Consider the following 22,442-nt stretch of genomic DNA (forward strand, 5'->3'; position numbering starts at 1 on the left):
TATATGTATGTGTGTGTATATATATATATATGGCTATATAGTGAGTCCCAGGCTAGTTTGGGATAGAGAGTGAGACCTTGTCTCAACAAAGCAATTCTAATTTTCCATGTTAATTCTACTTTCATTCTGGATTATTAGGATCTGTATTAATTAATTTCTAGATATTTGAGCATATCCTAATTGTTTTTCTGTTGTACATTTCTACATCAGTTCTAATGCAAGAGCATTCCTGGATGATGTCTTTATGTTGTGGCCAAGATATGCACCATCTTTGTGACTAGTTCATATGTGCTCTTGGGAGGAGTGGCCTGCAGGTGGTCAAACAAATCAAGTTGGCTGATATGACTGACAGCTGCTGTTGTATTGCAGTCTCTGTCTGCTTGTCCTGAGGATATGTCTGCTTCTCTTCCCAGTTCTTAGTTTTTACTTCACACACACACACGCACGCACGCACGCACTTATCTTTATAAGGAAATTAGTAATTAATATCCAAAATATGTTGTCCAATATATATTTTTTTATTTGAGAAAAGTGTTGGTTTGCCAGTAAAAGTCAGAAGGAGATACAGTGATTTCCCATGACCATCCTACCACAGTAGCTAAAAGGACACCTTTCACTACCCACACCAGTGAATGCAGTTGGTAAGCAATGAAACATGTCATTCACCGTCCATAGTTCAAGTTGGGGTTCACTCTTGGTGGTTTTTATTCTGTGGGCTTAGACATGAGCACATTGGCCTGTGCCTTTAACTATCGCACCAGAGTCTTCCCACTATCCTGAAGCCCTCTGTGTGTCCCTGCTAGTTCTCCCACCCCTGCTCTGTGTGTCCCTGCTCTTTCTCCCACCCCTGTTCTGTGTGTCCCGAGGTGTTACTGTTCAGGATTGCTGTATCTTCTTGGAATATTACCATCATTTCTTTCCAGGATGTTTGCTCTTCTTTATTCATTAGTGTTTTTTGTTCTGAGGTCTCCATTTCAGACACAATGTAGTTCCTTTACCTTTTACAAGAATGCGTTTTGTATTTTTTTCCTTTGCTCTAACAAAATGCCTGAAGTTGGGTACTTTCTAAAGAAAAGATATTTATCCTACCCACGAGAGCCCCGGGGCAGGGATAAGGAAAGCGTATTTCTTCAGCTCAGTTTTAGAGGTTAAAGTCTCAACACGTTAGGCTTTCTGACTAGGGCCCTTTTGTTCACATCACATGACAAGATGTAAGGAGGAGATAGAGCGGGTGGGTTTGCTCTTTTGTGACTAATGTCTCTTAAGAACTAACAGGGTACCATGAGAACTACTTCATTTTGAAGGGAAGGACCCAAAACGACCTCGGCCTATATGATAGCTCTTCCCATGGCCGGGATCCCCACACTGAACCCGAGGGAGCTGCTATACCCAGATCATGGCAGTTTCCCCTCTTTTCCCTTGGACTTATCTAGGGCTACACATTTACCTTTCAGGATCCAACCCCCAAACCTCTGCCTTTTAATTGAGGTGCTTAGGCCATTCACATGCAGTGCAACTCGCGATACAGATGCTTAAATGTGCATCTCAGCTTTTGTCCATCACATTATTCTATCTATCAATAATTGTTTGTACTTCTGAAAAATAAAGCTTTTAATGTCTTGTTTGGCATGGTGGGGCATGCTTTAATCTAGCACTTGGGAGACAGGCAGGATCTCAGTGAGTCCAAGGCCAGCCTGGTCTACACAGACAGTTCCAGGTCATCCACAGCTACATAGAGAGACTGTCTCCAGAAACCAAACAAATGGAACTTTGAAGTTTAGAGACTGTGTCGTCATTGCTCAAGGGTGGCTGTGGGCTGGTGGGCCGCACGCCATCTCTGGACTGCTGGACCGCTCACCATCTCTGGACCACTGGATAGCTCACCATCTCTGGACCACTGGACTGCTCACCATCTCTGGACCGCGGGGCAGCTCACCGTCTCTGGACCATTGGACCGCTCATCATCTCTGGACCACTGGACCGCTCATCATCTCTGGACCACTGGACCGCTCATCATCTCTGGACCACTGGACCGCTCACCATCTCTGGACCACTGGATAGCTCACCATCTCTGGACCACTGGATAGCTCACCATCTCTGGACCACTGGACCGCTCATCATCTCTGGACCACTGAACTGCTCACCATCTCTGGACCACTGGACTGCTCACCATCTCTGAACCACTGGACTACTCACCATCTCTGGACTGCGGGGCAGCTCACCATCTCTGGACCACTGGACCACTCACCATCTCTGGACCACTGGATAGCTCACCATCTCTGGACCACTGGACCGCTCACCATCTCTGGACCTCTGGACCGCTCACCATCTCTGGACCACTGGGCAGCTCACCATCTCTGGACCACTGGACCGCTTACCATCTCTGGACAGCTGGACCGCTCACCATCTCTGGACCACTGGACCGCTTACCATCTCTGGACCACTGGGCAGCTCACCATCTCTGGACTACAGGGCGGCTCACCATCTCTGGACCACTGGACCACTCACCATCTCTGGACCACTGGATAGCTCACCATCTCTGGACCACTGGACCACTCACCATCTCTGGACCACTGGATAGCTCACCATCTCTGGACCACTGGACTGTTCACCATCTCTGGACCGCGGGGCAACTCACCATCTCTGGACCGCGGGGTAGCTCACCATCTCTGGATCTCTTGTCTTGTCTTCACTTTCATATGAGCGTTGCTGCACCTCCCACTTTGGTCAGTTATGTTGTAGAACAACTGACAGCATGAAAACTTGTGCTGTACTTTCTGTGATCCTATTTCTTCTTTGTCCCGATCCAAGTTTCTTTCTGGGGTTATTTTCCTTTACCTATGCACTTTCCTCTGATCTTTCTTGTAGCTGCATTAGATACGCCAAGAACCAATTTCCTAAGTTGTTGCTTTCTTCAGGCATGGTTTTACTTCTTCAGTTTTGAAGACTTGCTATGCAAGGCTGGGTTGGCAGGGGTTTTCTTCTAGAATTTAAGGATGTAACTGCAGCCAGGCATGGTGGCACACACCAATCCCAGCACTCAGGAGACACGGAGATCTCTGTGAACTTGAAGCTAGCCTGGTCTGCATAATGAGTCCCAAGCCAACCAAGGCTGCATAGTATGATCCTGTCTCAAAACTAAACAACAAAATCTAAAGAAGTAAATCCCCCAAGATCCAAAACAAAGATCTAACTACATTGTTTACTATTTTGTACCCTTTCTAAGAAAACCTATTGTAACTTTTACTTTTGTTGTATATATTCACTTTTCCTGTCTGCTTCCAAAATTTCCTTTTGTTTGCAGCTCTCAGTATTTTCAATGTAATGTATCTAGGTACAGGAAGTGTGGGAGGTTTTAAAATACATACAGGGCCTGGAGAGATGGCCCAGGGTTTCAGAGTACTGTTATTCTTCCAGAAGACCTGAGTTAAGTGTCCCCACAGTACCCACTTTGGGTGGCTCAGAACCACCTGTAACTCCAGCTCCAGTGGATCTGATTTTCTCTTGTAGACACACACACACACAGACACACACACACACAGACACACACACACACACAGACACACACACACACACACACAGACACACACACACACAGACACACACACACACACAGACACACACACAGACACAAGCTCACACACACACACACAGACACACACACACAGACACAAGCTCACACACACAAAGACACAAGCTCACACACAGACCCAAACTCACACACAGACACCCACAGATACTCCCCACCCCACAGTATCTTCTGACCTCCTGGGGTCTGTGCTTTGTGGTTTTCATTAAGTGTAATATTCTTAGCCTTTAATGACTTCCTTCCCACCCTTCCCATCTCCTTCTCACCCACAATGCCCCCAGTTTCATGTTTACTTGACATTGTTACTGGCAATTTTGGATGCTCTTTTCAGGATGCTCTTTTCATTCTCGGCCTTTCTGTTCATTGTTTTGGATGATTTCTGTCAACCAACCCAGTCTTTAAGGATGCAGACACCTTTGTCTTCAGAGTCGTGTCTTCTGGTGAGCTGTCAAGAGACATTCTTCATCTCTGTTTCTTTGTTGTTTTCTTTTCTAGCATTCTTTTGGGCATCTTCTCATGGCTTCTGAGTCTCTGCTGAAATAACACATATGAATCAATTTCTCATGAATGCTTTAGCATATTAATCATAATTATTTAAATTACCATCAGATCACCCCAATGTCTGAGCCATATCTGAGTCTCTGATGATCACTTTGTTTTCTGGGTGCCTGCTGCCAATCTTTCTTGCCTTTTGTATGCCTTGTGACTTTAAAATCTAGCCATCTCCAGCAGGACATAACAGTTTATGCTGGCATAAACAGTTTTTAAGTCTGGCATTGGTACACCTTTCCTTCTGCTAGGCTTTCACTGCAGATCTGAGTTATGATTACCTAGGGTAACCATAGCAACTCCAAACCTTAAAATTCTATCCCGAAGTTGGGTTACCCTAGGTGCGCTAAAGATTCCCAGTTCTGTCAGTAATACCATGTGTTTAAGACGATGACTAGTTGGCCAGAGGCTCCTGTGGAATTTCCTCTCCAGGTCTGCTCCATCCTCAGCACTTGGTCCTCCCTTTGCATGCCCTTCACAAAGGTCTGGTTCCATGCTCTCCTTCCCAAAAGTGCTCATCTCTTACTTACGGCTTAAGACCTTTGAGTTTGGGGAAGATTCTGACCATCGTTCGGGTATCATGTCTCCAGGGTGGCCTCTGCAGGGATCCTGGCTCTCCCTGGGGTGGACAGCATCTGTTCTCACCCCTCCTCCAGGGATGAGGTTTTTATTCTTGTTCCCCTTTACTTCAGCTCAGTAATGAGAATTTCAGGGCTCCTGCTTTCAGACATGTCAGTGAGACAAAAACACATTTGTATCGTATTCCAAGAGATCCTTGATGTCACGGACAACCTCAGTTCTGCTTGTTTCCCTGCGTTTCCTGTGGCTGTGGTAACTGCTGGTAGCTTCCATAAGTAGATTAGGAAGTCATTCTGCACTGAAGGATTTTCTGTCATTCTGTCCTGTGGCCAGGAGACACTAACTTGTGTTTATTCTCAGCAACAAAAGCTATTGCAAGGTAGAGTGTCTCTGCTGCCAGTGGGGGTCTTGTCCTTACGAGGACAGTTGTGTGCATGATATGTGCTAGCTCTTGATTGGCCCTGCCTTTGGGCTTGCTTCCTCGAGATCCTGAGCTAAAATTAGCTGCTCAACGTGAATGCAGTGGCGAGTCACATTAACTTGTCGTGAGCGGTCTCTAAGTTACACAGTGATGCACAGCGCACATCAACAACAATGGCTACTGCTTTATCTTTTTTTTTTTTTTCGAGACAGGGTTTCTCTGTGGCTTTGGAGCCTGTCCTGGAACTAGCTCTGTAGACCAGGCTGGTCTCGAACTCACAGAGATCCACCTGCCTCTGCCTCCCGAGTGCTGGGATTAAAGGCGTGCTCCACCACTGCCGACAAGGTCTGATCACATTGCTCAGGCTGTTCCTAGGCATCTTCCCACTCTGATCAGTCCCATGGTTCCCCACTCCTGAGAGGTCGCCTTAAGTGTGAACATCAACATAGATCAACACAGTACACTATAGCCCTGGACCCTGGGCTCAGTGGATTCTCCTGCCTCAGCTTTTCAGATAACTTGGACCATGAGTATTCTCTGCAGTACCCAGCTGGACACAGTCATTTTTAAGCTCAGGTTTTCAGGGGAATCATTTTTCAAGTCTTGTAGTGCACTGGTTAGGGGAACAAGACTCCTCTCATTCATGTTTTTAGCCTTGCACTTTTCCAAAGGAAGAGGGTTGCACTTCCTTAAGGGAGGTCCGCCATTGTGAGTGCTAGACCAGCAGAGAACCTGACGATGCTGGTGGTGCTGGCGCCTAAGTGCTCATCTCTTGGCCCTTTGTCACTTAAGACCGAGACTCATGACTTCAGAAGTTTTATTTTCCTGTAGTCTTATTAACCACAAAGGCTTGTAACTTTGTTCATCTGCAGCATCGGCTACTGTTCCTGCTGGTGGGCAAGTATTCTCCCAGCAGTTCACTTCCCTGGGCAAGTTTCTTGTTAATGAGAGCTTTAATTTGATGGTAGCCAATGCTACAGAAACTTTGTAAACTCTCCATTGGAAGGGAACTTTCCTTTCTTAGACTGAAAGTTTAGGCATATATATTTTTAAAAAGTGTGTATGTGTGCTACAGCACATGCGTGGAAGTCAGAAGAGAGCCTCAAGTGTCAGACTTTACCTTCTTTCTTGTTCGAGAGGGAGTGTTTTGTTGCTCTATGCTTAGTGTAGCAGACAAACTGTCCCTTAAAAAGGTCTTTGAAAGGACTAGAGCAATGGCTCAGTTGGGAAATGTTTGCCTTGAAACGATGAGAACTGCAGTTCTCTGTAACCCCAGAACTGGGTAGGCAGAGACTGGAGGATCTTTGGGGCTTGCTGGCTAAGCCAACCTAGATTAACCAGTGAGTCTCCGGTCCCAGGGAGAGATGTCTTCAACACCAAGGCGGAGGTTGACCTCTGTGTGTGCACACATGCACATTCATCCCCCTCACAAATAAACCCTTACAAGCAGACCCTTGAAAACCTAAGCAAATAAACAAAGTAACTGCTTCAGTCAGGTTCGGAAATGACTTCCTCCTCCTGCGTGTTTTCCCATCCACCCACAGTCACTCCTCTCCTGGGATCGCAGCTACTGTGTGAGCTACTATGTAGCATTTCTCTGTGTCTGCCTTGCTTTCCCTGCATTCTCCATCCTTCAGTTTGGATATTTTATCCTGATGTGTCTATTATTTCTTTAGCTAGGTCTAATTAATCTGCTTTGAAATGCATCTTTTAAGTTAATTGTATTTTTTTAGTTGTTGAATTTCTATTTGTATCTTTTCTAATAGTTTTGTTATATTCTAAAAATGTTTAAACTCTTTTAATTTCTCGGACATGTTAATTATTGTTATTTCAGAGTTCACAGCTAAGACTGACTTCTCTGAATGTCATTCGGCCCTAGTTCTAAATTGTGAGACACTGCCAGTGAAAGAGCCAGGGCTCTAGCTGATGCTCTGCCTCTAGAGACTTTTCCAGAAGGCCGGAAGCAGGTCTCCCTAATGTACTTGGAGACGGAGCTGAGCTGAGGCTGGGCGTCAGTTCTTAGGAAGACTGTCCTGTTTCTTGTCACGATTATTCCTAAGAAACAACCCTGGGAGGGTTAGACTGCTTCCCCCACCCCCAGCACTCTGAGGAAGTTAAAAGTTCTGCTGGCCATCTAAGTCCTGTGACTTTGAAATAGACAATTACTCATTGATAAGGGAAAATTAAGATGAGTACAAATGCTTGTCTCTGAATTCCTCCCTATGTGGATATTGGCTTTTAATTTTTCACTCTTATGAATGCTTTCCAATATCTTAAGTGAGAATTATTAAAAATAAAAACAAAGTCTCACTTTGTAGCCCAGGCTAGTCTTGAACTTGTAATCCTCTTGATTCTGCCTTCTAAGTATTGGAATAATGGGTGTGCACCACAGCCACACCTAGCCTGGAAAGGATTAACTTTTATTAACTTTTGCGTTTCTCTTTTATTTAGACAATAACTTGTCTAAAACAACTCATTCTGCTATTTCCCTATATCTAGGAGAAGTTTTTTTTTTTTTTTTTTTTTTTTTTTTTTTTTTTTTTTTTTTTTTGAGACAGACTTTCTCTGTAGCTTTGGAGCCTGTCCTGGAACTAGCTCTTGTAGACCAGGCTGGTCTTGAACTCACAGGGATCCTCTTGCCTCTGCCTCCCAAGTGCTGGGATTAAAGGCGGGGGGGGGGGGAGGGGGTGACACCATTACCTAGCTAGTTTTTTGGTTTTAAAGATTTTATTTTTAAGTTGTGTATATGTATGTGTATGTGCACGTGAGTGCAGTGACTGAGGAAGCCATCATATACTCATGGTGCTGTAGTTATAGGTGTCTGTGAGCCCTCTCTCCAGCCCAGTAGATCCAGCTTTTGGTGTGTGCTGTGGTGTATCTACTGTTGTGTATCGTGCCGGCCCCCTGGTGGTGAGTGAGAACTGTTGGCAGTGTGTGCTGTTCTCCCCCAGGAATTCTGCTTAGTCGGGGATGCTGTTTGTCTTCTCACTTTACCAAGAGCACGGCATTAATCGTGTCTGTTGTCATGACAACAGGCCAGCGGCTAAGTGGCAGTTTGGATTGGCACCACAGTGTGGTTTTGCTTTCTTCAGTCACCAGAAGTGTTGCTTGCCCTGTTTTAAGTCAGTTGCCTCTGTGTCTGCCATCTCCTAGAACATGTTTCTTGGCAAGCTCCCCACATCTTCTTGTTGTCCTGGCAAAGATCCGTCTCCGTTCCCCCCCCCCCCCCCCGCTCCCAGTCCATCCCTTAACCAGGGTGCTTTGAAAACACACGTTAATGCTAAAGTTGTCCTCTCTCAGACATCCACCTTCCTAAAGTCCCACAGATACACCCAGTTTATCTGTGGCCACCACCACAATCCCAAACACACTCTTCCAGGGGGAAAGGGGCCTTTGTACTCAGACCCTGAGCAGAATCACCCTAAGTCAGAAGTCAGACAGGCTAAAAGCCCAGACCCTCAAGCCACGGTGACAGGAGCATGCTTTAAACACGTGGGTCCAGGACTGGCTAGTGAAGGCAGGAATAGGGCTCGTGTTTCTTCTTGCAGCTCCTTTAGACAGCATGTTAGAACACACTAGATGACTGAAGTCCTCAAGCCGAAGGCATGGCATGAGATCAACAAGTCCCACAGGTTTTCTTTAATTAGTGACAATGTTCACTGATTGTCTGCCCAGACTTAGTTCAGGCCCTTTGTCAGCGCACTGGACATTGAATGTCCCTGCTCTGCTAACTCACAGAACCGGCTACAAGGAGGAATGAGGAGAGGGATTGGGGAGGTGGATCAGCGGTTAGGAGCTCGTGCTGTGCAAGCCTGAGAGCCTGTGCATACCTATAATTCCAGCAGTGATGGGGCAGGGTGAGGGGGAGGTGGGGAGGTAGTTAGAAGGGTTGCTGGGGTGTGTCGGATGCAGCTTAGGAGAGAAATCTCAAGCTTCAGATTCAGCAAGAGACCCTCCCCCTGGCATTAGACACCTCCCCTGGCTTCTGTGTGCACACAGGCACACACATCAAACACCTAACCGCTTACACACACACATACCCACACAATACACTTCACACACATGCACACACATGTATCTCGTACATGTGCATACACATAATATTAATTTTGAGGGGGGTTGGTTTCCTGAAATGGGAACCTTGAACTCATGATCCCCTTGCTTCAGCTACCTAAGTTCTGTGATTGAAGGCATGCCCACCATACCCGGCTTGTCTGCTAATGTTTTTGGTGTCAGAAGTTGAGCTCAGAGCCTCTGTTAGGCTAGGCAAGTGTTCTACCCCCAGACTCTTACCATGTTATGTCTTCCTGCGTGCAAGACATAATCTATTCATTCATTTATATTTACTTATTTATTTTGTGTTGAATGTGTCCATGTGTGTGTTTGTGTATGTACAGGCGCACCTATGTGTCCATGTGTGTGTTTGTGTATGTACAGGCACAACTATGTAGCCGTGTTCATATGTCTGAGTACACGTATGGAGTTAGAGAAGAACCCTGGGTTTTGTTCCTCAGGAGCCTGCCATTTTGTTCTTTTAAGACAGTGTCTCTCACTGACCTGAGTCTTAATGATTAGGCTATGGTTTTCAAACATGTCTCATCTTTTCAGCCTTTCAGGAAGGTTTTTGAACCAGCTCCCATCCACACACTGAAATGGACTCCTGACCCTGTGGCCCCAGCATCTGCTCCAATGCTTTTGCTTTGGTTTTTTTTTTTTTTTTAAAGATGATTTTCTTAGCTTTCTATCAGTGAAGCACTTCAATTAAAAGGATGGTTTGTTTTGTTTAGAATTGTCCAGTGTTTGAAGAAGGACTAGGTTTTCTAGCACCTCATAGTTTTAGAACCAGAAGTTCTCACATATATCAATATGGAGAAAGGTTTATTTCCACATGGGAGTGTCCCCCTCCCCCCATGAAACTATCTACCTTGTTTTTGGGGTCACAATATGTTTTCTTTTCCTCCCTGTGGGGAACCCTGGTGAGAGTTGCATTCTACTATAGGCCAAAGGTCATGGCAATAAACTAATAGACAATCCCTCCTACGCACTTAGATTAAGCATCTCCCTTTCCACTCCTCTGCTGGCTTTCTTGATGGGAGATAAAACATCAGGACTGTGGTCCGACAGAGGCGTGTGTCAGTCCCGGGTGATACTGTCCCTGTGTTCTCGCAGGCAGTCAACACAGACTTCAGAAGTGACTTCCTGCAAATCCAGCGGGCTACATTCCACATTCCACAGCAGCAGATACTGGCTGGGGGCCGCAGAGATCTGTCTACCCGCTTGGGTCTGACAGTCTTGCGGATGGTGGACCAACCCCTAAGGCTGCTCCCCCACTCCTGCACTTTTTCTAGAAGTTCCTGGTTTCTTTACACTTCTGTTTGTTTGTTTTTGAGACAAGGTGGCTGTTGTTCCTGGAACTATGTAGCTGAGGTGGGATTCCTACACAACATCCTCCTGCCTCTGCCTTTTAGTACTGTGATTTACAGGTGTGGGACCATGTCTCACTTCCTGCTGCATTTCCTCCTGTAACCCAGGCTTCCCACAGTCCGGTGACTGCGTTGGATTGATTTGTTCCATTCTAGTTTATTGTAAAGCATATCACAAAGGCCGCGGTTGATAGAGAGGAGACCAAAGCTTCCAGAAGCCTCCCTGGGCTTGCATCCTTCACAGTCTCCCTCCTGCCTGTTTAGCAGTGCAGATGGTCATCTGAACCCTGTCCTTTGAGTGTTGGGGAGATTTCCCTGAGAAAGTGTGATTGAAGCAAGGACAACGGTATTGAAATATGGTTGGACAAAAGGGTCCAATCTCACAGCAGCAGTATGGGTGGGTACCAGTCAGACTCCAGGGCCTCAGCAGGCTGCTTGGCTGCTCCACACAGCATTCCTTCCTCTAGGGCACGGACAAGACTCTTCTGGAATGAGGAGTATAACTTACTATCTGTCAGGAGAGGTCAGAGGATTTCTTTATGGCCAGCTAAAGGCAGGATGGGGGTGGCCTTGGGGAAGGAGTTGTGGATCAGCAACCGCGGAAGAAAACCAGTACACATGTCTTAACATCACGCGCAGCTGTGCACTAGACTCATTTTGTGTGGCCTTGTGAGGCAGGCTATTAATATGGGGTCCCTACCCTACCTTCTTGTTATTTTCAAGGAAACGTCATGGCTTTGGTGTAGGACCCTGGTCCAATGACTTCTTTCTGCCCTACACACACACACCATATGAATACTTGGTTGGTTTCTTTTGGAGCCTAGGAAAGAATATTGTATTGCCAGCCACTCATGTTTGACTATTCAAGTTGACACAGACTAGCATTATATTAGAAATTGAGGGTTAAAGTGACTCTGTTTGTATTAGATATTTTAAATCTCATTTTGTTATGTTTTAAAACAAGTCTCGTATAGCCCATGATGGCATCAAACTCCTGATGCATTTGCTTCTAGCTCCCGAGTGCTGAGAGTTGGGTGTTTGCCACCATGCCTGGCTTGTAGGAGAAATCTTGACCACCCAAACCACCAAATAAGGCCATTAAAAAATCAGTGTGGTTTCAATTTTTTCAAAAAGAAAATAATTTTTTTTAAAGGTTGAAGTATTCAATACGTAACAGACAAAACTAGAAATCTCTTTACAAAGGTGAATGAGGGATGTGTACATATAATCTCAGCTTGTGGGAGGCAGAGGCAAGAGGATCTCTAAAACTTTAAGGCTGCTTTGGTCTTCATACCCAATTCCAGGCCAGCCATGGCTATTCAGCTAAATCCTGTCCCAAAGAAAACAGCACAACACAAATGGACTGGGGACGGTAGAGTGCTTGCCTCGACTGCAGAAGGCCAAGTTTCGCCAATGCCAGGCATGGCGGTGCATGCCTGTGACCTCAGCAGCTGGGAGGTGGAGGCAGTGAGACTGGAATTTAAGGTTATCCTTAGCCACACAGCAAGGCCACTGGGGACATAGGAGGTGTGGGGCATGTGCTCTCTTCAGTGCCGTAGGTGAGGGTGACAGCTTGAACAGATGATAAAGGAATCAGGAAAGAAACAGGCAAGCTTTCTGATTGTCAGCACTAAATAAAGCAAATGCTGTGGCTTTAAAATGGATTTTTTTTAACTTAATGGAAATTGCAAAGTGTCTTCTTCAAAATGTAGCAGCTGGGTGTGGTGGCACAGCCTGCAATCCCAGCCTTCTGGAGGCAGAGATGGGCTTTATCAGGGCTACAGAGTGAGTTCTGAAGTGGCCTGGGCTACAGAATAAGATCCTGCTTTACTGTGGTTGGGCAGGTGTCATGGTTCATATATGTAATCCTAACATTTGGGAGGTGGGAGGTGGGGACAAGAGGATTAGGAGTTATTGGTCATCTTTAATTACATGGCAAGGCCAAGGCTAGCCACACACACACACACACACACACACACTCTACCACCCCAAACAAAAAACACCCTACAAAAACAAAAGAAGTCTCAATAACGAGTATTTAAGAATGTCACTTCTCTTGGAGCTCCAGTGGCACAATGGCTTAGCCCATGGCACTCAGACCAATGTCACCTCTTCCTCCTGAGAAATACTAGAAATTCCATAAGCCAATAGCATAAATAAAGATGTAAGTGAACTGTTTTTATTGTATTCTTTTTTTCATGTCAAGCATCTAAATTGTAAATAAATGATTTCATAAAAGGTACAAAAATATCCCAGGAATGAGGATGGGAATAGATGTTTGGAGGGACAGCGCTGTGCCACCTTTGCCTCTGAGGTTCTGTGACATCACCTGAGGCAGCACTGCTTTTTAAAGCAGACAGCACTAATCTCCATAAGCAGAACACTTAAGCTCCAGGAACTGATCCCTCAGTACACTGTGCCCACTGCTCCCCTAACTGCTCAGTACATTGTGCCCTCTGCTCCCCATGACTGCCCAGTATGCTGTGCCCCACTGCTCCCCACGACTGCCCAGTATGCTGTGCCCCACTGCTCCCCACGACTGCCCAGTATGCTGTACCCCACTGCTCCCCACGACTGCCCAGTATGCTGTACCCCACTGCTCCCCACGACTGCCCAGTATGCTCTACCCCACTGCTCCCCTCGACTGCCCAGTATGCTGTACCCCACTGCTCCCCACGACTGCCCAGTATGCTCTACCCCACTGCTCCTTCAGACTGCCCAGTACACTGTGCCCCCCTATTTTTCTTGGGTATAATTTGTTTGGGATTATTGTGGAAGACCTCTAGTCTAGCAGAGTGAGCACATGTAATATACTTAAACAAAACAAAACAAAAAACAAAACTTTAATTGGATTTTTAGGGAGAAATGAGCCCCATTTGTTTGGCAGAGATGTTGGAGGTTGGAAAGGAACGTTCTTTCCTCTGAACACAGTTACTTCTGAAGCAGGGAAGCTCTTGTCCCCTTCATGTCTCTCCTTTCCCCTCTCCCTTCTCCTGTCTTCCTCTTCAGGAATGTGGACAGTCGCCTGTCAGCGGATAGTTTTTAAAGACTGTGCTCTTGGGGAAAGCACTGAAGAGAAAGTGGTGGTCACTGGACAGACGGAAGCAGGAGATTAAATGCTAACATCTAGCTGCCACACATTCTCCATTATGCTCTCACCTCCAGCCCTGTAGTGACTGTCCCCTGGGCTCTGTCAGCTTCTCTGCCTGACCTTCCTGAGTCTTCTTCCCCCACGTTAAAAGCAGCTCCTGGAACCATGTTGTGTGCAAAATACCTTAAGTACTGCAGACTTCTGGGCTTTCTTGGAAAGCACACTGACATTTTCATTCAGATATTTTACATGAGTCATGGAATGCCATTTCAATTGTGTAGGGTGACTGGGTGGGGCAGGGCAGGGTAGAGGCCATTAAAAGAAAACCTCAGCAAAGTTTCATCTTCGCCCTTCATGGCGGACATCTGTGGGAATGTGTGTCCTGTGGCCAGTGGTGGGACTTGACAAGCAGGTACTCACCTTGTGCCCTGTTCTCTCTGGGAATTGTCCAGTGAGCCAACCTGCTGCAACTGTGCAGATTCTCCAGAGTGCAGTCCTGATACGTCCTCGACAACCCAGCTAACTTTTCCTATATACGAGACACTGACATTTGTCTGTGATTTACTTTTTAAACAATTGTAAGTGGAAACCTTACGCCCATCATTCAGTTTCTTTGGTTGGGGGGTGGGCGGGGGAAGGCAGTGTTGAAGTTTAGCCTCACCTGTTAGCTGCAGCTTCTACCTGGACCTGGAAGCTGGTGAGAGTTGGGCCAGGGATGTGGCTCAGTTGCCAGGCCCCGGGTTTGATCCCCAACACTGAGTAAAACTGGCATGGTGGCTTATGCTTGGGATCCCAGAAAGGTAGAAGCAAGGAGGTCAGGAGTTCTGAGTCAGCCTTGGTTACGTATTGAATGGGAGGCTAGCCTGGGCTACGGGACCATGTCTCAAACAAACTAAAGGAGGAAACTGATTTTGACAACCGTTAAGAGTTGTGTGACTGGGAAGTTCTGTCACAATTTACTTCCCAAGGGTTCACCATTTAATTTTGTTGCCTAAATCCAGTCATGCCTGTGGTGTCGGTTGTGTATGAGCCTATTTTTTTGTTAGATGTGGCAGCCCCACTCCCTCCAGACAAATAAACCCAAACAAACATAGTAAATCAGCTCTGTAGGGACATGTGGTCAGAGTTTAATTAGTTAGAGGCAAGCAGTGAGGCCAGTCAGTGCAAATACTTCACATGTAGTAGCTTTTTATAGAAGTACGCCCACGGCGGGCTGACTGGAGAAGCAGGGAGGTGCGGATGAGAGCCGGTGTGGATCTATATTTCTCTGCCATAGCTGTTTGCCTCATCTTTGCAGCCCTCAGGGCAAGGATTACAGCCTGTGGGGGTCTGAGGTCTTGACTAAGATGGCCCACTCTCTTTTATAGACCTGGGCTACCTTAGTGGATGACAGGAAATTGAGCCCAGCGCGTGACCTGGACCGAAGCCTGAGGCCCGTGGCTCCCTCCGTCTCATACAACTTGGTTACCACAGCAAGAGCAACCAAATGCCAAGCCAACAGGCCACTGGAAACCCTTACATAATTGCAGGAGGCTTGGGTTTCCCGTGGTTCAGATTTTCTTGCCTCTGTCATGATCAAACGATCTGGAGAAAGGCATAGAATTGCAGAGGAGAGTCTGCAGGGTGGCGCACAACGAGCCCATTCTTTCCCAGCTCACACAAGCCCTGCCTCGGTCTTCACCTCTGGCTGGACTACAAGGCTCCATTTAAACCGAACCCACCTTCCAGACTTAACTGATCCAGGAGTGACTCAGTAGGAACAGCCAGCTACTGTAGCTCCTTTCCCGTTTTGATAAGCGGACCGAACACAATGGGCTTTACAGTTCTTAAATGACTCCTTTCTTTGCTTCTGTGTATGAGATGGGATGCTTATATGGTTTTTCCTGTAATAAAATTTCACGTGGCCTGATTATAGGTTTAAAAAGTATAAACAAACACAGTGTGGACCCCTTCCCATTTGAATAAAATTAAAAAACATTTTTAAAAATTTTTTTTTATGTGTATGGGCACTTTGCCTGTGTGTGTATCTGTATACCATGTGTGTGCCTGGTAGCCACAGAAGCCAGAAGAGTGCATCGGATGCCCCGGAATTAGAGTTACAGGTGGTTGTGAGCCACCACGTGGTGCTGGGAACTGAACCCAGGTTCTCTGCAGGAGCAAGAAATGCTGTTAACCTCTGAGCCATCTCTCCAGCCCCTGGTGTATTTATTTATTATTTATTTGTTATATATTCTTTTGAGACTCAGGGTAGCCTCATCCTGTCTCAAGCTGTTTGTGCAGCAGAAGGTGGCTTTGACCTTCTTTGTCCTCTTGCCTCCAGTCCCGGATGCTGGGATTCTAGGCTGGCTGACCTCCTCTCCCCGCATGGGATGCTGGGATTCTAGGCTGGCTGACAGTTTTTATTTGTGAGGAGTGATTCTGATGTCACTTTGACACTAAGTTTCTACAGTTGGGCTCTTGAATTTCTTTACCTTAACTGTTGCATAAATGTAATGTTCCAGGGAAATTGGCTGGGTGTTAGAGTCACTGGAGTGGCCAAAGTGCTAGTGTGATTGTGTTGATTGGTGTGAGTCACTAGGACAGTGGTTCTCAACCTGTGGGTCATGACTCCACCAAGGGTGGCGTATCAGATATCCTGCATATTAGGTATTTACATTACGATTCATAACAGTAGCAAAATTACATTCATGAAGTAGCAACGAAATAATGTTATGGTTGGGGGTTAGCACACAAGGAACTGTATTAAAGGGTGACAGCAATAGGAAGGTTGAGAACCACTGAGCTAGGAGGGGGGGATCCTGGCATCGGTAGGCTACCAAGTGTGGGGTGTACCCGTTCTTTTTAAGTAGTGACAGTGCACTGTGGCTCTGAACTTATGGATGGTAATTCTGAGCTTAAGGAATCACCAGGATGTTTGTGAAAAACCGGGGTACCTCAGTCCCACCTGTACAAGGTCCGGGATGGGGGTTTGAGATTTTGTAGTTAAGGAGCACCTCATTGATTCTAATCCTTGGCTTTCGAGCCATTGTGAGAAGAAAGTGAATGTTACAAAGGTTATGATGGAAGGTCTCTGCCTCCCAGGTGAACAGGGACCCACTTTGCTAAGAGTGACCCTCAGTGTGATCCCCGTAGGTGCGATGCTTCCATCCAGAGCAGGGTGTCCACTTCAACTCCAAGTTCCCAGCAACACCCCTCACCTGTGGCCAGCCTGGGCTGTTTGCGATTGCCATCTCAGTCCCACCCAGCCCTGTAATTAGAATTTCAGAGTGCTTGTTATCAGCAGTAATTAATCCAAATTCACTCCGCTATCTTTTCTATCCGGGTGCCCACCCCATTTAGTGCTTTGCAGTTGTTAAAAACAAAGGACTGTTTCCAGAGGGCTCCCGATTAGGAATGGGTCCCGGAGTGCCTCTGGGAGCTACAGGTGCGTTTGTTCATTGGAGGATGAGATTTTCCCTTGAAGATGTGGATGTGATGGTCGGGCAGATAGGGGAAGCGTGTGCTGACGAAAGCACTCGGGCTGTAGCGGTTCGCCGGAGGGCCCCTGTGAGTGCTGCTGTAGGGTTCTTCTCCTGGACGGACTTTTGCATCGTGAGAATTCTCAGTTGGCAGGTTCCCTGCACCCTGGTTCTGGGAAATGGAGGCAGAGTTGCTTCCAGATGCAACCCATGGAACTGACCCCAAGCCCAGGCCTCTTAGGGTGAGAATGTTCAGACCTGTCTAAAACCAGTAGTGGAGCGAGTTCTGCAGCTGGATGATCTTTTCTCACCTCTGGCAAGGTCCATGGCTGCGGTTCCACTAGCAAAACAGAGACCAATAGGAACATTCACATTTACTTAATAAAGATTTATGTGGCACCGGACTAGTGGGAAGTGAGGATCCAAGAAACCCCATGTAGTTTTCCAGCTGCTAAGATGAACAGTGGACAGAGGGATTCTGACCTAAGGAGTGAGCAAGGCCTTCTGGGTAGGTTCGTCCTGTCTGTTTCCCTGTCTTCCAAGCCAAGATGCCCCTTTCCTCTCCTCTGTGTGTGCAGGGCATCTCCTGCAGATCTTGTGACCTGCTTCTGGGAAAGGCAGAACTCTGTTTCATAGCCTTTTGCGGATTGGAGGTTGGGGAAGAAAACCAGTAAAACTTCCTGCCTCAACTGTTTTCAAGGTGCCCTATGCTAGGATTATGGGTCCCTCGATGCATCATTTCCAGATTTGTTCATTTTAGGGCTAAAGCAAACACAGCCCGACTGCTGTCTTGACCCTAAGTCGTCCTCCAAATGTGTCCCTTGCAGGAATGTGCTCCAGAGAACCTGGAGCTGAAGAAGAAGATTTTCGCCCAGCTGGATCGCCTCGTGGACGACAGAGTCGTCTTAAGCAGCTCCAGCTCCTGTCTGCTGCCTTCCAAGCTGTTTGCGGGCCTGGCCCACGTGAAGCAGTGCATTGTCGCTCATCCTGTGAGTACATTGTTGGCTTGTTTCCCCCTTTGTGGTGCTGGGCTCAGACTCAGGTCCTCTCACTCGCTAGTCCAGCACCAGGGTACACTCCAACCCTTGGGAGTGTGGTCAGCCTGGGGACGTGATTGTATCGCATTCTATTTTTAGGGGCAATAGATTGCAATGAATCTGCAGGTATCTTGAACTGCTTTTTTGAGGTGTAATCCACATACCACAAATTCAGTTCCATAGTTTTGCATACATTTAGAATTGTACAATGTCATCATTTTAAAAAAAGGAATATGATCCAAAATTCCTTGGACTTTTATCTGTGCACGGCATAAAACAGGCAGTATTTAATCCATTAACCCTCAGGGCACTCATGTGGTAGAAGGCTAGCGGCTAGGTGAGCAGCCCCATTATCAAAGTAAAAGAGCTGCAGTGAAAATGTCCACGGGGGTTGGGTGCTGGCTGAGTGGATAAAGTGTGTGCTGTATGAGCACGAGGGTCCGGGTTTGAAACCCGAGAACCCGTGTAAACTAAGAATAGTAGTGTGTGCATCTGTAACTCCAGAACTGCTACAGGGAGATGGGAGGCAGAGACAAGAGAGAGGGCCAGCTAGCCCTGTGTGTGCAGCTGCAGGCAACAGAGACCTTGTTTCAAACGAGGTAGAAGGCCAGGTCTGATGCCAGGGGTTGTCAGTTCGCCTCAGACTGTGGCTAGCACAAGTGTGCACTCATGTCCACATGCACAGGCACCCCCTCTACACACATGCACACAAGATTTAAAAATGTCTATATCATGTAGGAGTTTATAGGTGTGTGTGTCACTGGCCTTGTGTCATTTACTGAAGGTCATTCACAGTAGAATCAGATCTGTTAAAATGCAGATTCCAGGTGTCACTGACAGAATTCTGAGTTGAAGCCCCCCATCTCTGCTGCTTCCCCTTTCCCCATCCACTCTAATTGAGTAAGCATATTTCTTCACCAGGAATGCCTTATTTGGTCAGCTGGGTCACAGGCTCCAATTAGCAGGTGAGGGAGGGCTCAGTGAGTCTTTTTGAGGTTACCGTGTCTTTGTAAAGACAGGGAACAAGCACAGGGGTTTAAAGATCACACGGTGAGTGATGTTGGAGTCCTGACTCTGAACCCAGTACAGCCGTGCAGAACCAGGACAGCCTGTTTGGGTGGGAAGGCCACCGTAGCTCCAGCCATGATAAATATGATGGCATATGGTGTCATCACCAGCCAAAAGCTATACAGAGGAGCAGGGCCAGCCTGACTGGGTTAATGGGAACTTTGCTCGAAGCTGAGGTATTGCACAAGCAAAGGCCGTAGGGCAGGAGCCAGGGAGAGTATGTGGGGCGGGGCTGTGATGGCATCGCTGGGAGAGCACACACACACACACACACACACACACACACACACACACACACACGGGGTTGGGGGTTGGAGATTAGAGAATACAGATGGGGTACCTGTGTTAGTTGCTTTTCTTGTTGATGTGGCCAAATATCTGACAGGAAGTAGGCTAAGAGAGGGGTGTTTATTTTAGCTCTTGCTATGAGGGGCATCCTGGCAGAGAAAGTATGGGGGAGAGAAGCAAAGAACAGGCCGGGGGTGGGGTCAGCTGTCAGCCTCAAGGCCCACTGCACAGTGACCATTTCTCACTTTCTCCAGTGAGGAAAACTAAAGGTTCCAGAACCTTCCAGAACAACACCAGCTGCTGGGAACAAAGTGTTCAGACACATGAGCTAGTGTGTGTGTGTGTGTGTGTGTGACCTTTTTTTAAAAAATAAGATTTATTTATTTTTAGTTTATGTGTTTGGGTGACTTGCCTGCTTGTATGTCTGTGCACATATATGTCTGGTGTAGGCAGAGGCCAGAAGAGGACATCAGATCCTCCAGAACTGGAGTTACAGACAGCTATGAGCTGCCATGTGGCCTCTGGGAATAGGACCTGGTCCTCTGGAAGAACAGAATGCTCTTAAATGCTGAGCCATCCATCTATCCAACTCCACAGAGCATCTCCTATCAAAACCATAGCAGCATCCCTTAACCAACATGCTTGGGACTAAGAGTATTTCAGAGTTTGAACTTTGGAATGTTTACATAGCCTTTACCAAATGAACATCCTTAATCCAAAAAATCTCCAAGTCTGAAAAGCTCTGAAATTTAGATTTTTAAGCACAGTGCCAGAGCTTAAAACATTTTACATGCCCAGAGCCTTTTGGGGTGGAGGGCCCCACCAGCAGTGTTCAGGAGGATCATAATGTTACTTTGAAGGACTGTGTGAATGTAGGCACAGAGCAGCAACACGAAGCCTTGGCAATGCTGCTTTGGGAGAGAAATGGCCTCCTACAGGCCAGACCCCACAACACAGGGCATAGGGCCGTACTTGAAGCCTGAGGAGACGGAATTGGGAGCACGGAAAGTCTTCCTCCAGAGAAGAGCAGTTGAGAGGAGGTGCTAGACTGGTCAGGGTAAAGAAAAGGGATGAGCAACTAGACACCCACTAAGATACTCAGTGTCATGACACAGGCGGCCCAGACTCCAGCTTTTGCTGTATTGTGAAATACCATTGAAAGAAAGATGAATGAGCATCGGAGTCGCCGCCCCAGAACCGGAAGGTCATCGAATAGAAATGGCTGCATTCAGTTACAAAACATGCAAGTGACATTAAGGTTGGCAGGGACAGAAACTGAAAGCACCCAGGCATCGAGGCCATGAAGTTGTAGTTTTTCCTGTGATAGAGAGATGTCACAAAAAGTCCCTTGGAGAACAGCCACTGATGACTGCAGTGGAAGGCATTCGCTTGTAAGAAAGCCATCAATTTCGAATAAGTTGTTTCACATTTAAGTTGGTTAAAGGAAACATTTAAGTTGAAAAAGGAACACTACTTAAATCCGAGACTTCAGAAATCACCTGTGTGTTCTCAGAAAGACTTTTCCACCTTGTTTAGGCACTACAAGATGGCACAAGGCAAGTCTAGGTGGTAGATGGCTCTTCTAGTGTACATGATCGATCTCTAGCATTGTATGAAACTGGGTGGGGTAGCAAATGACCGTAACCCCAACTTTCAAAAGCTGGAGGTAGGGGTCTCTTAGGAGCTGGTGGTCCTCAGTGGCATAGTGTATTTAAGGCCTGCCAGAATTTATAAGACCTTCACTCAAACATAAATAAATATTGAAGACACAGTGGTCTTTGACACAGGACCTGGAGGACCCAAGCTGGATCTGACCCGAAATCTTCCTCCCTGAGAATCAGCTTTCATGTTTCAGATGATGTCACGCAAGCCTCTAAGGGAGGGAAGCAGCCAACAGTCCTACCCAGCTATGATGCCCTTGAGTTAAAACAGTGACCAGTGTGGCACCATAATTCTTAGGGTGTAATAGGGGCACTCATACCTTGGCAGTAACCAACAGCTGTCTAATTGGATTGAAGACCTGCTCAACAAGAGGGAAATCTGCCTGGTATTGGAAACCTAGCCAGCTACTCAGGGCCAGTGAAGTCATGGATCTTTGAGGGAAACACACTACCACCACTTTATTTTTTTTTTTTAAATATTTATTTATTTATTTATTATGTATACAATATTCTGTCTACCTGAAGGCCAGAAGAGGGCACCAGACCTCATTACAGATGGATGTGAGCCACCATGTGGCTGCCGGGAATTGAACTCAGGACCTTTGGAAGAGCAGGCAATGCTCTTAACCACTGAGCCATCTCTCCAGCCCCTACCACCGCTTTATTAAGCCAGCGTAATTCTTAACTATACTCGAAATATTTGCCCGATACCCATTGGCGAGTATAGTTTTTACTCCTCATCATATAAACTTCTCTTTGCAACAGACAGAGACTATTACAGAAAACCACAGCCAATCAAAATGCAGGGAACAAGAGATTGTATGGAACCTAGTCCCAATGAGTGCACCTGTAGCTCAACCCCTGCACTGGGTTTGAAGAAACAACAAGAAGAGCCAGAGAAACAGGAAGTCTGCTGTGATGCTGTGTTTCCTAGAAATGTCTGAGAAGCTACACTCCTGAAGTCTTACAAGACCTAAACAAGGACGACACCTGTAGACGTAATACTAACATGGAAGGGGAGAGCTCATGGGGCCTCAACCGTAGACAAAGAGATACAGGCAGCTACAGAATGCTGAGAGAGGGAGACATGGTCTTCCCCAAGGCAGTGGCCCCCAATTGGTTAGCCAATACCAGCTGGTCAACACTGAAGTAATAATATGCATACGAATAACATTATATGGACCGAGGACGTTGTATTTAGGGATATGTAAAACAACAAAGAAAAAGAGGCTACGAACTTGAAAGTGCGTGGGGGAGGTTGGAGGGAGGACAGGGAAG

The 22,442-nt window shown here is 46.6% G+C and overlaps 1 protein-coding gene across 1 annotated transcript in view; it reads left to right on the plus strand.

The window, feature by feature from the left end:
• Positions 1-22,442, plus strand: part of Cryl1 (crystallin lambda 1) — a 98,129-nt gene that overhangs the window by 48,740 nt on the left and 26,947 nt on the right. The window contains exon 4 of the mRNA XM_057786291.1: positions 17,938-18,099. Coding sequence (XP_057642274.1) covers positions 17,938-18,099 — 162 coding nt within the window. The remainder of the gene's footprint in view (positions 1-17,937; positions 18,100-22,442) is intronic.

Source organism: Chionomys nivalis, chromosome 12 (genome assembly GCF_950005125.1).
Source record: "Chionomys nivalis chromosome 12, mChiNiv1.1, whole genome shotgun sequence".
In the NCBI taxonomy this organism is placed as follows: domain Eukaryota; kingdom Metazoa; phylum Chordata; class Mammalia; order Rodentia; family Cricetidae; genus Chionomys; species Chionomys nivalis.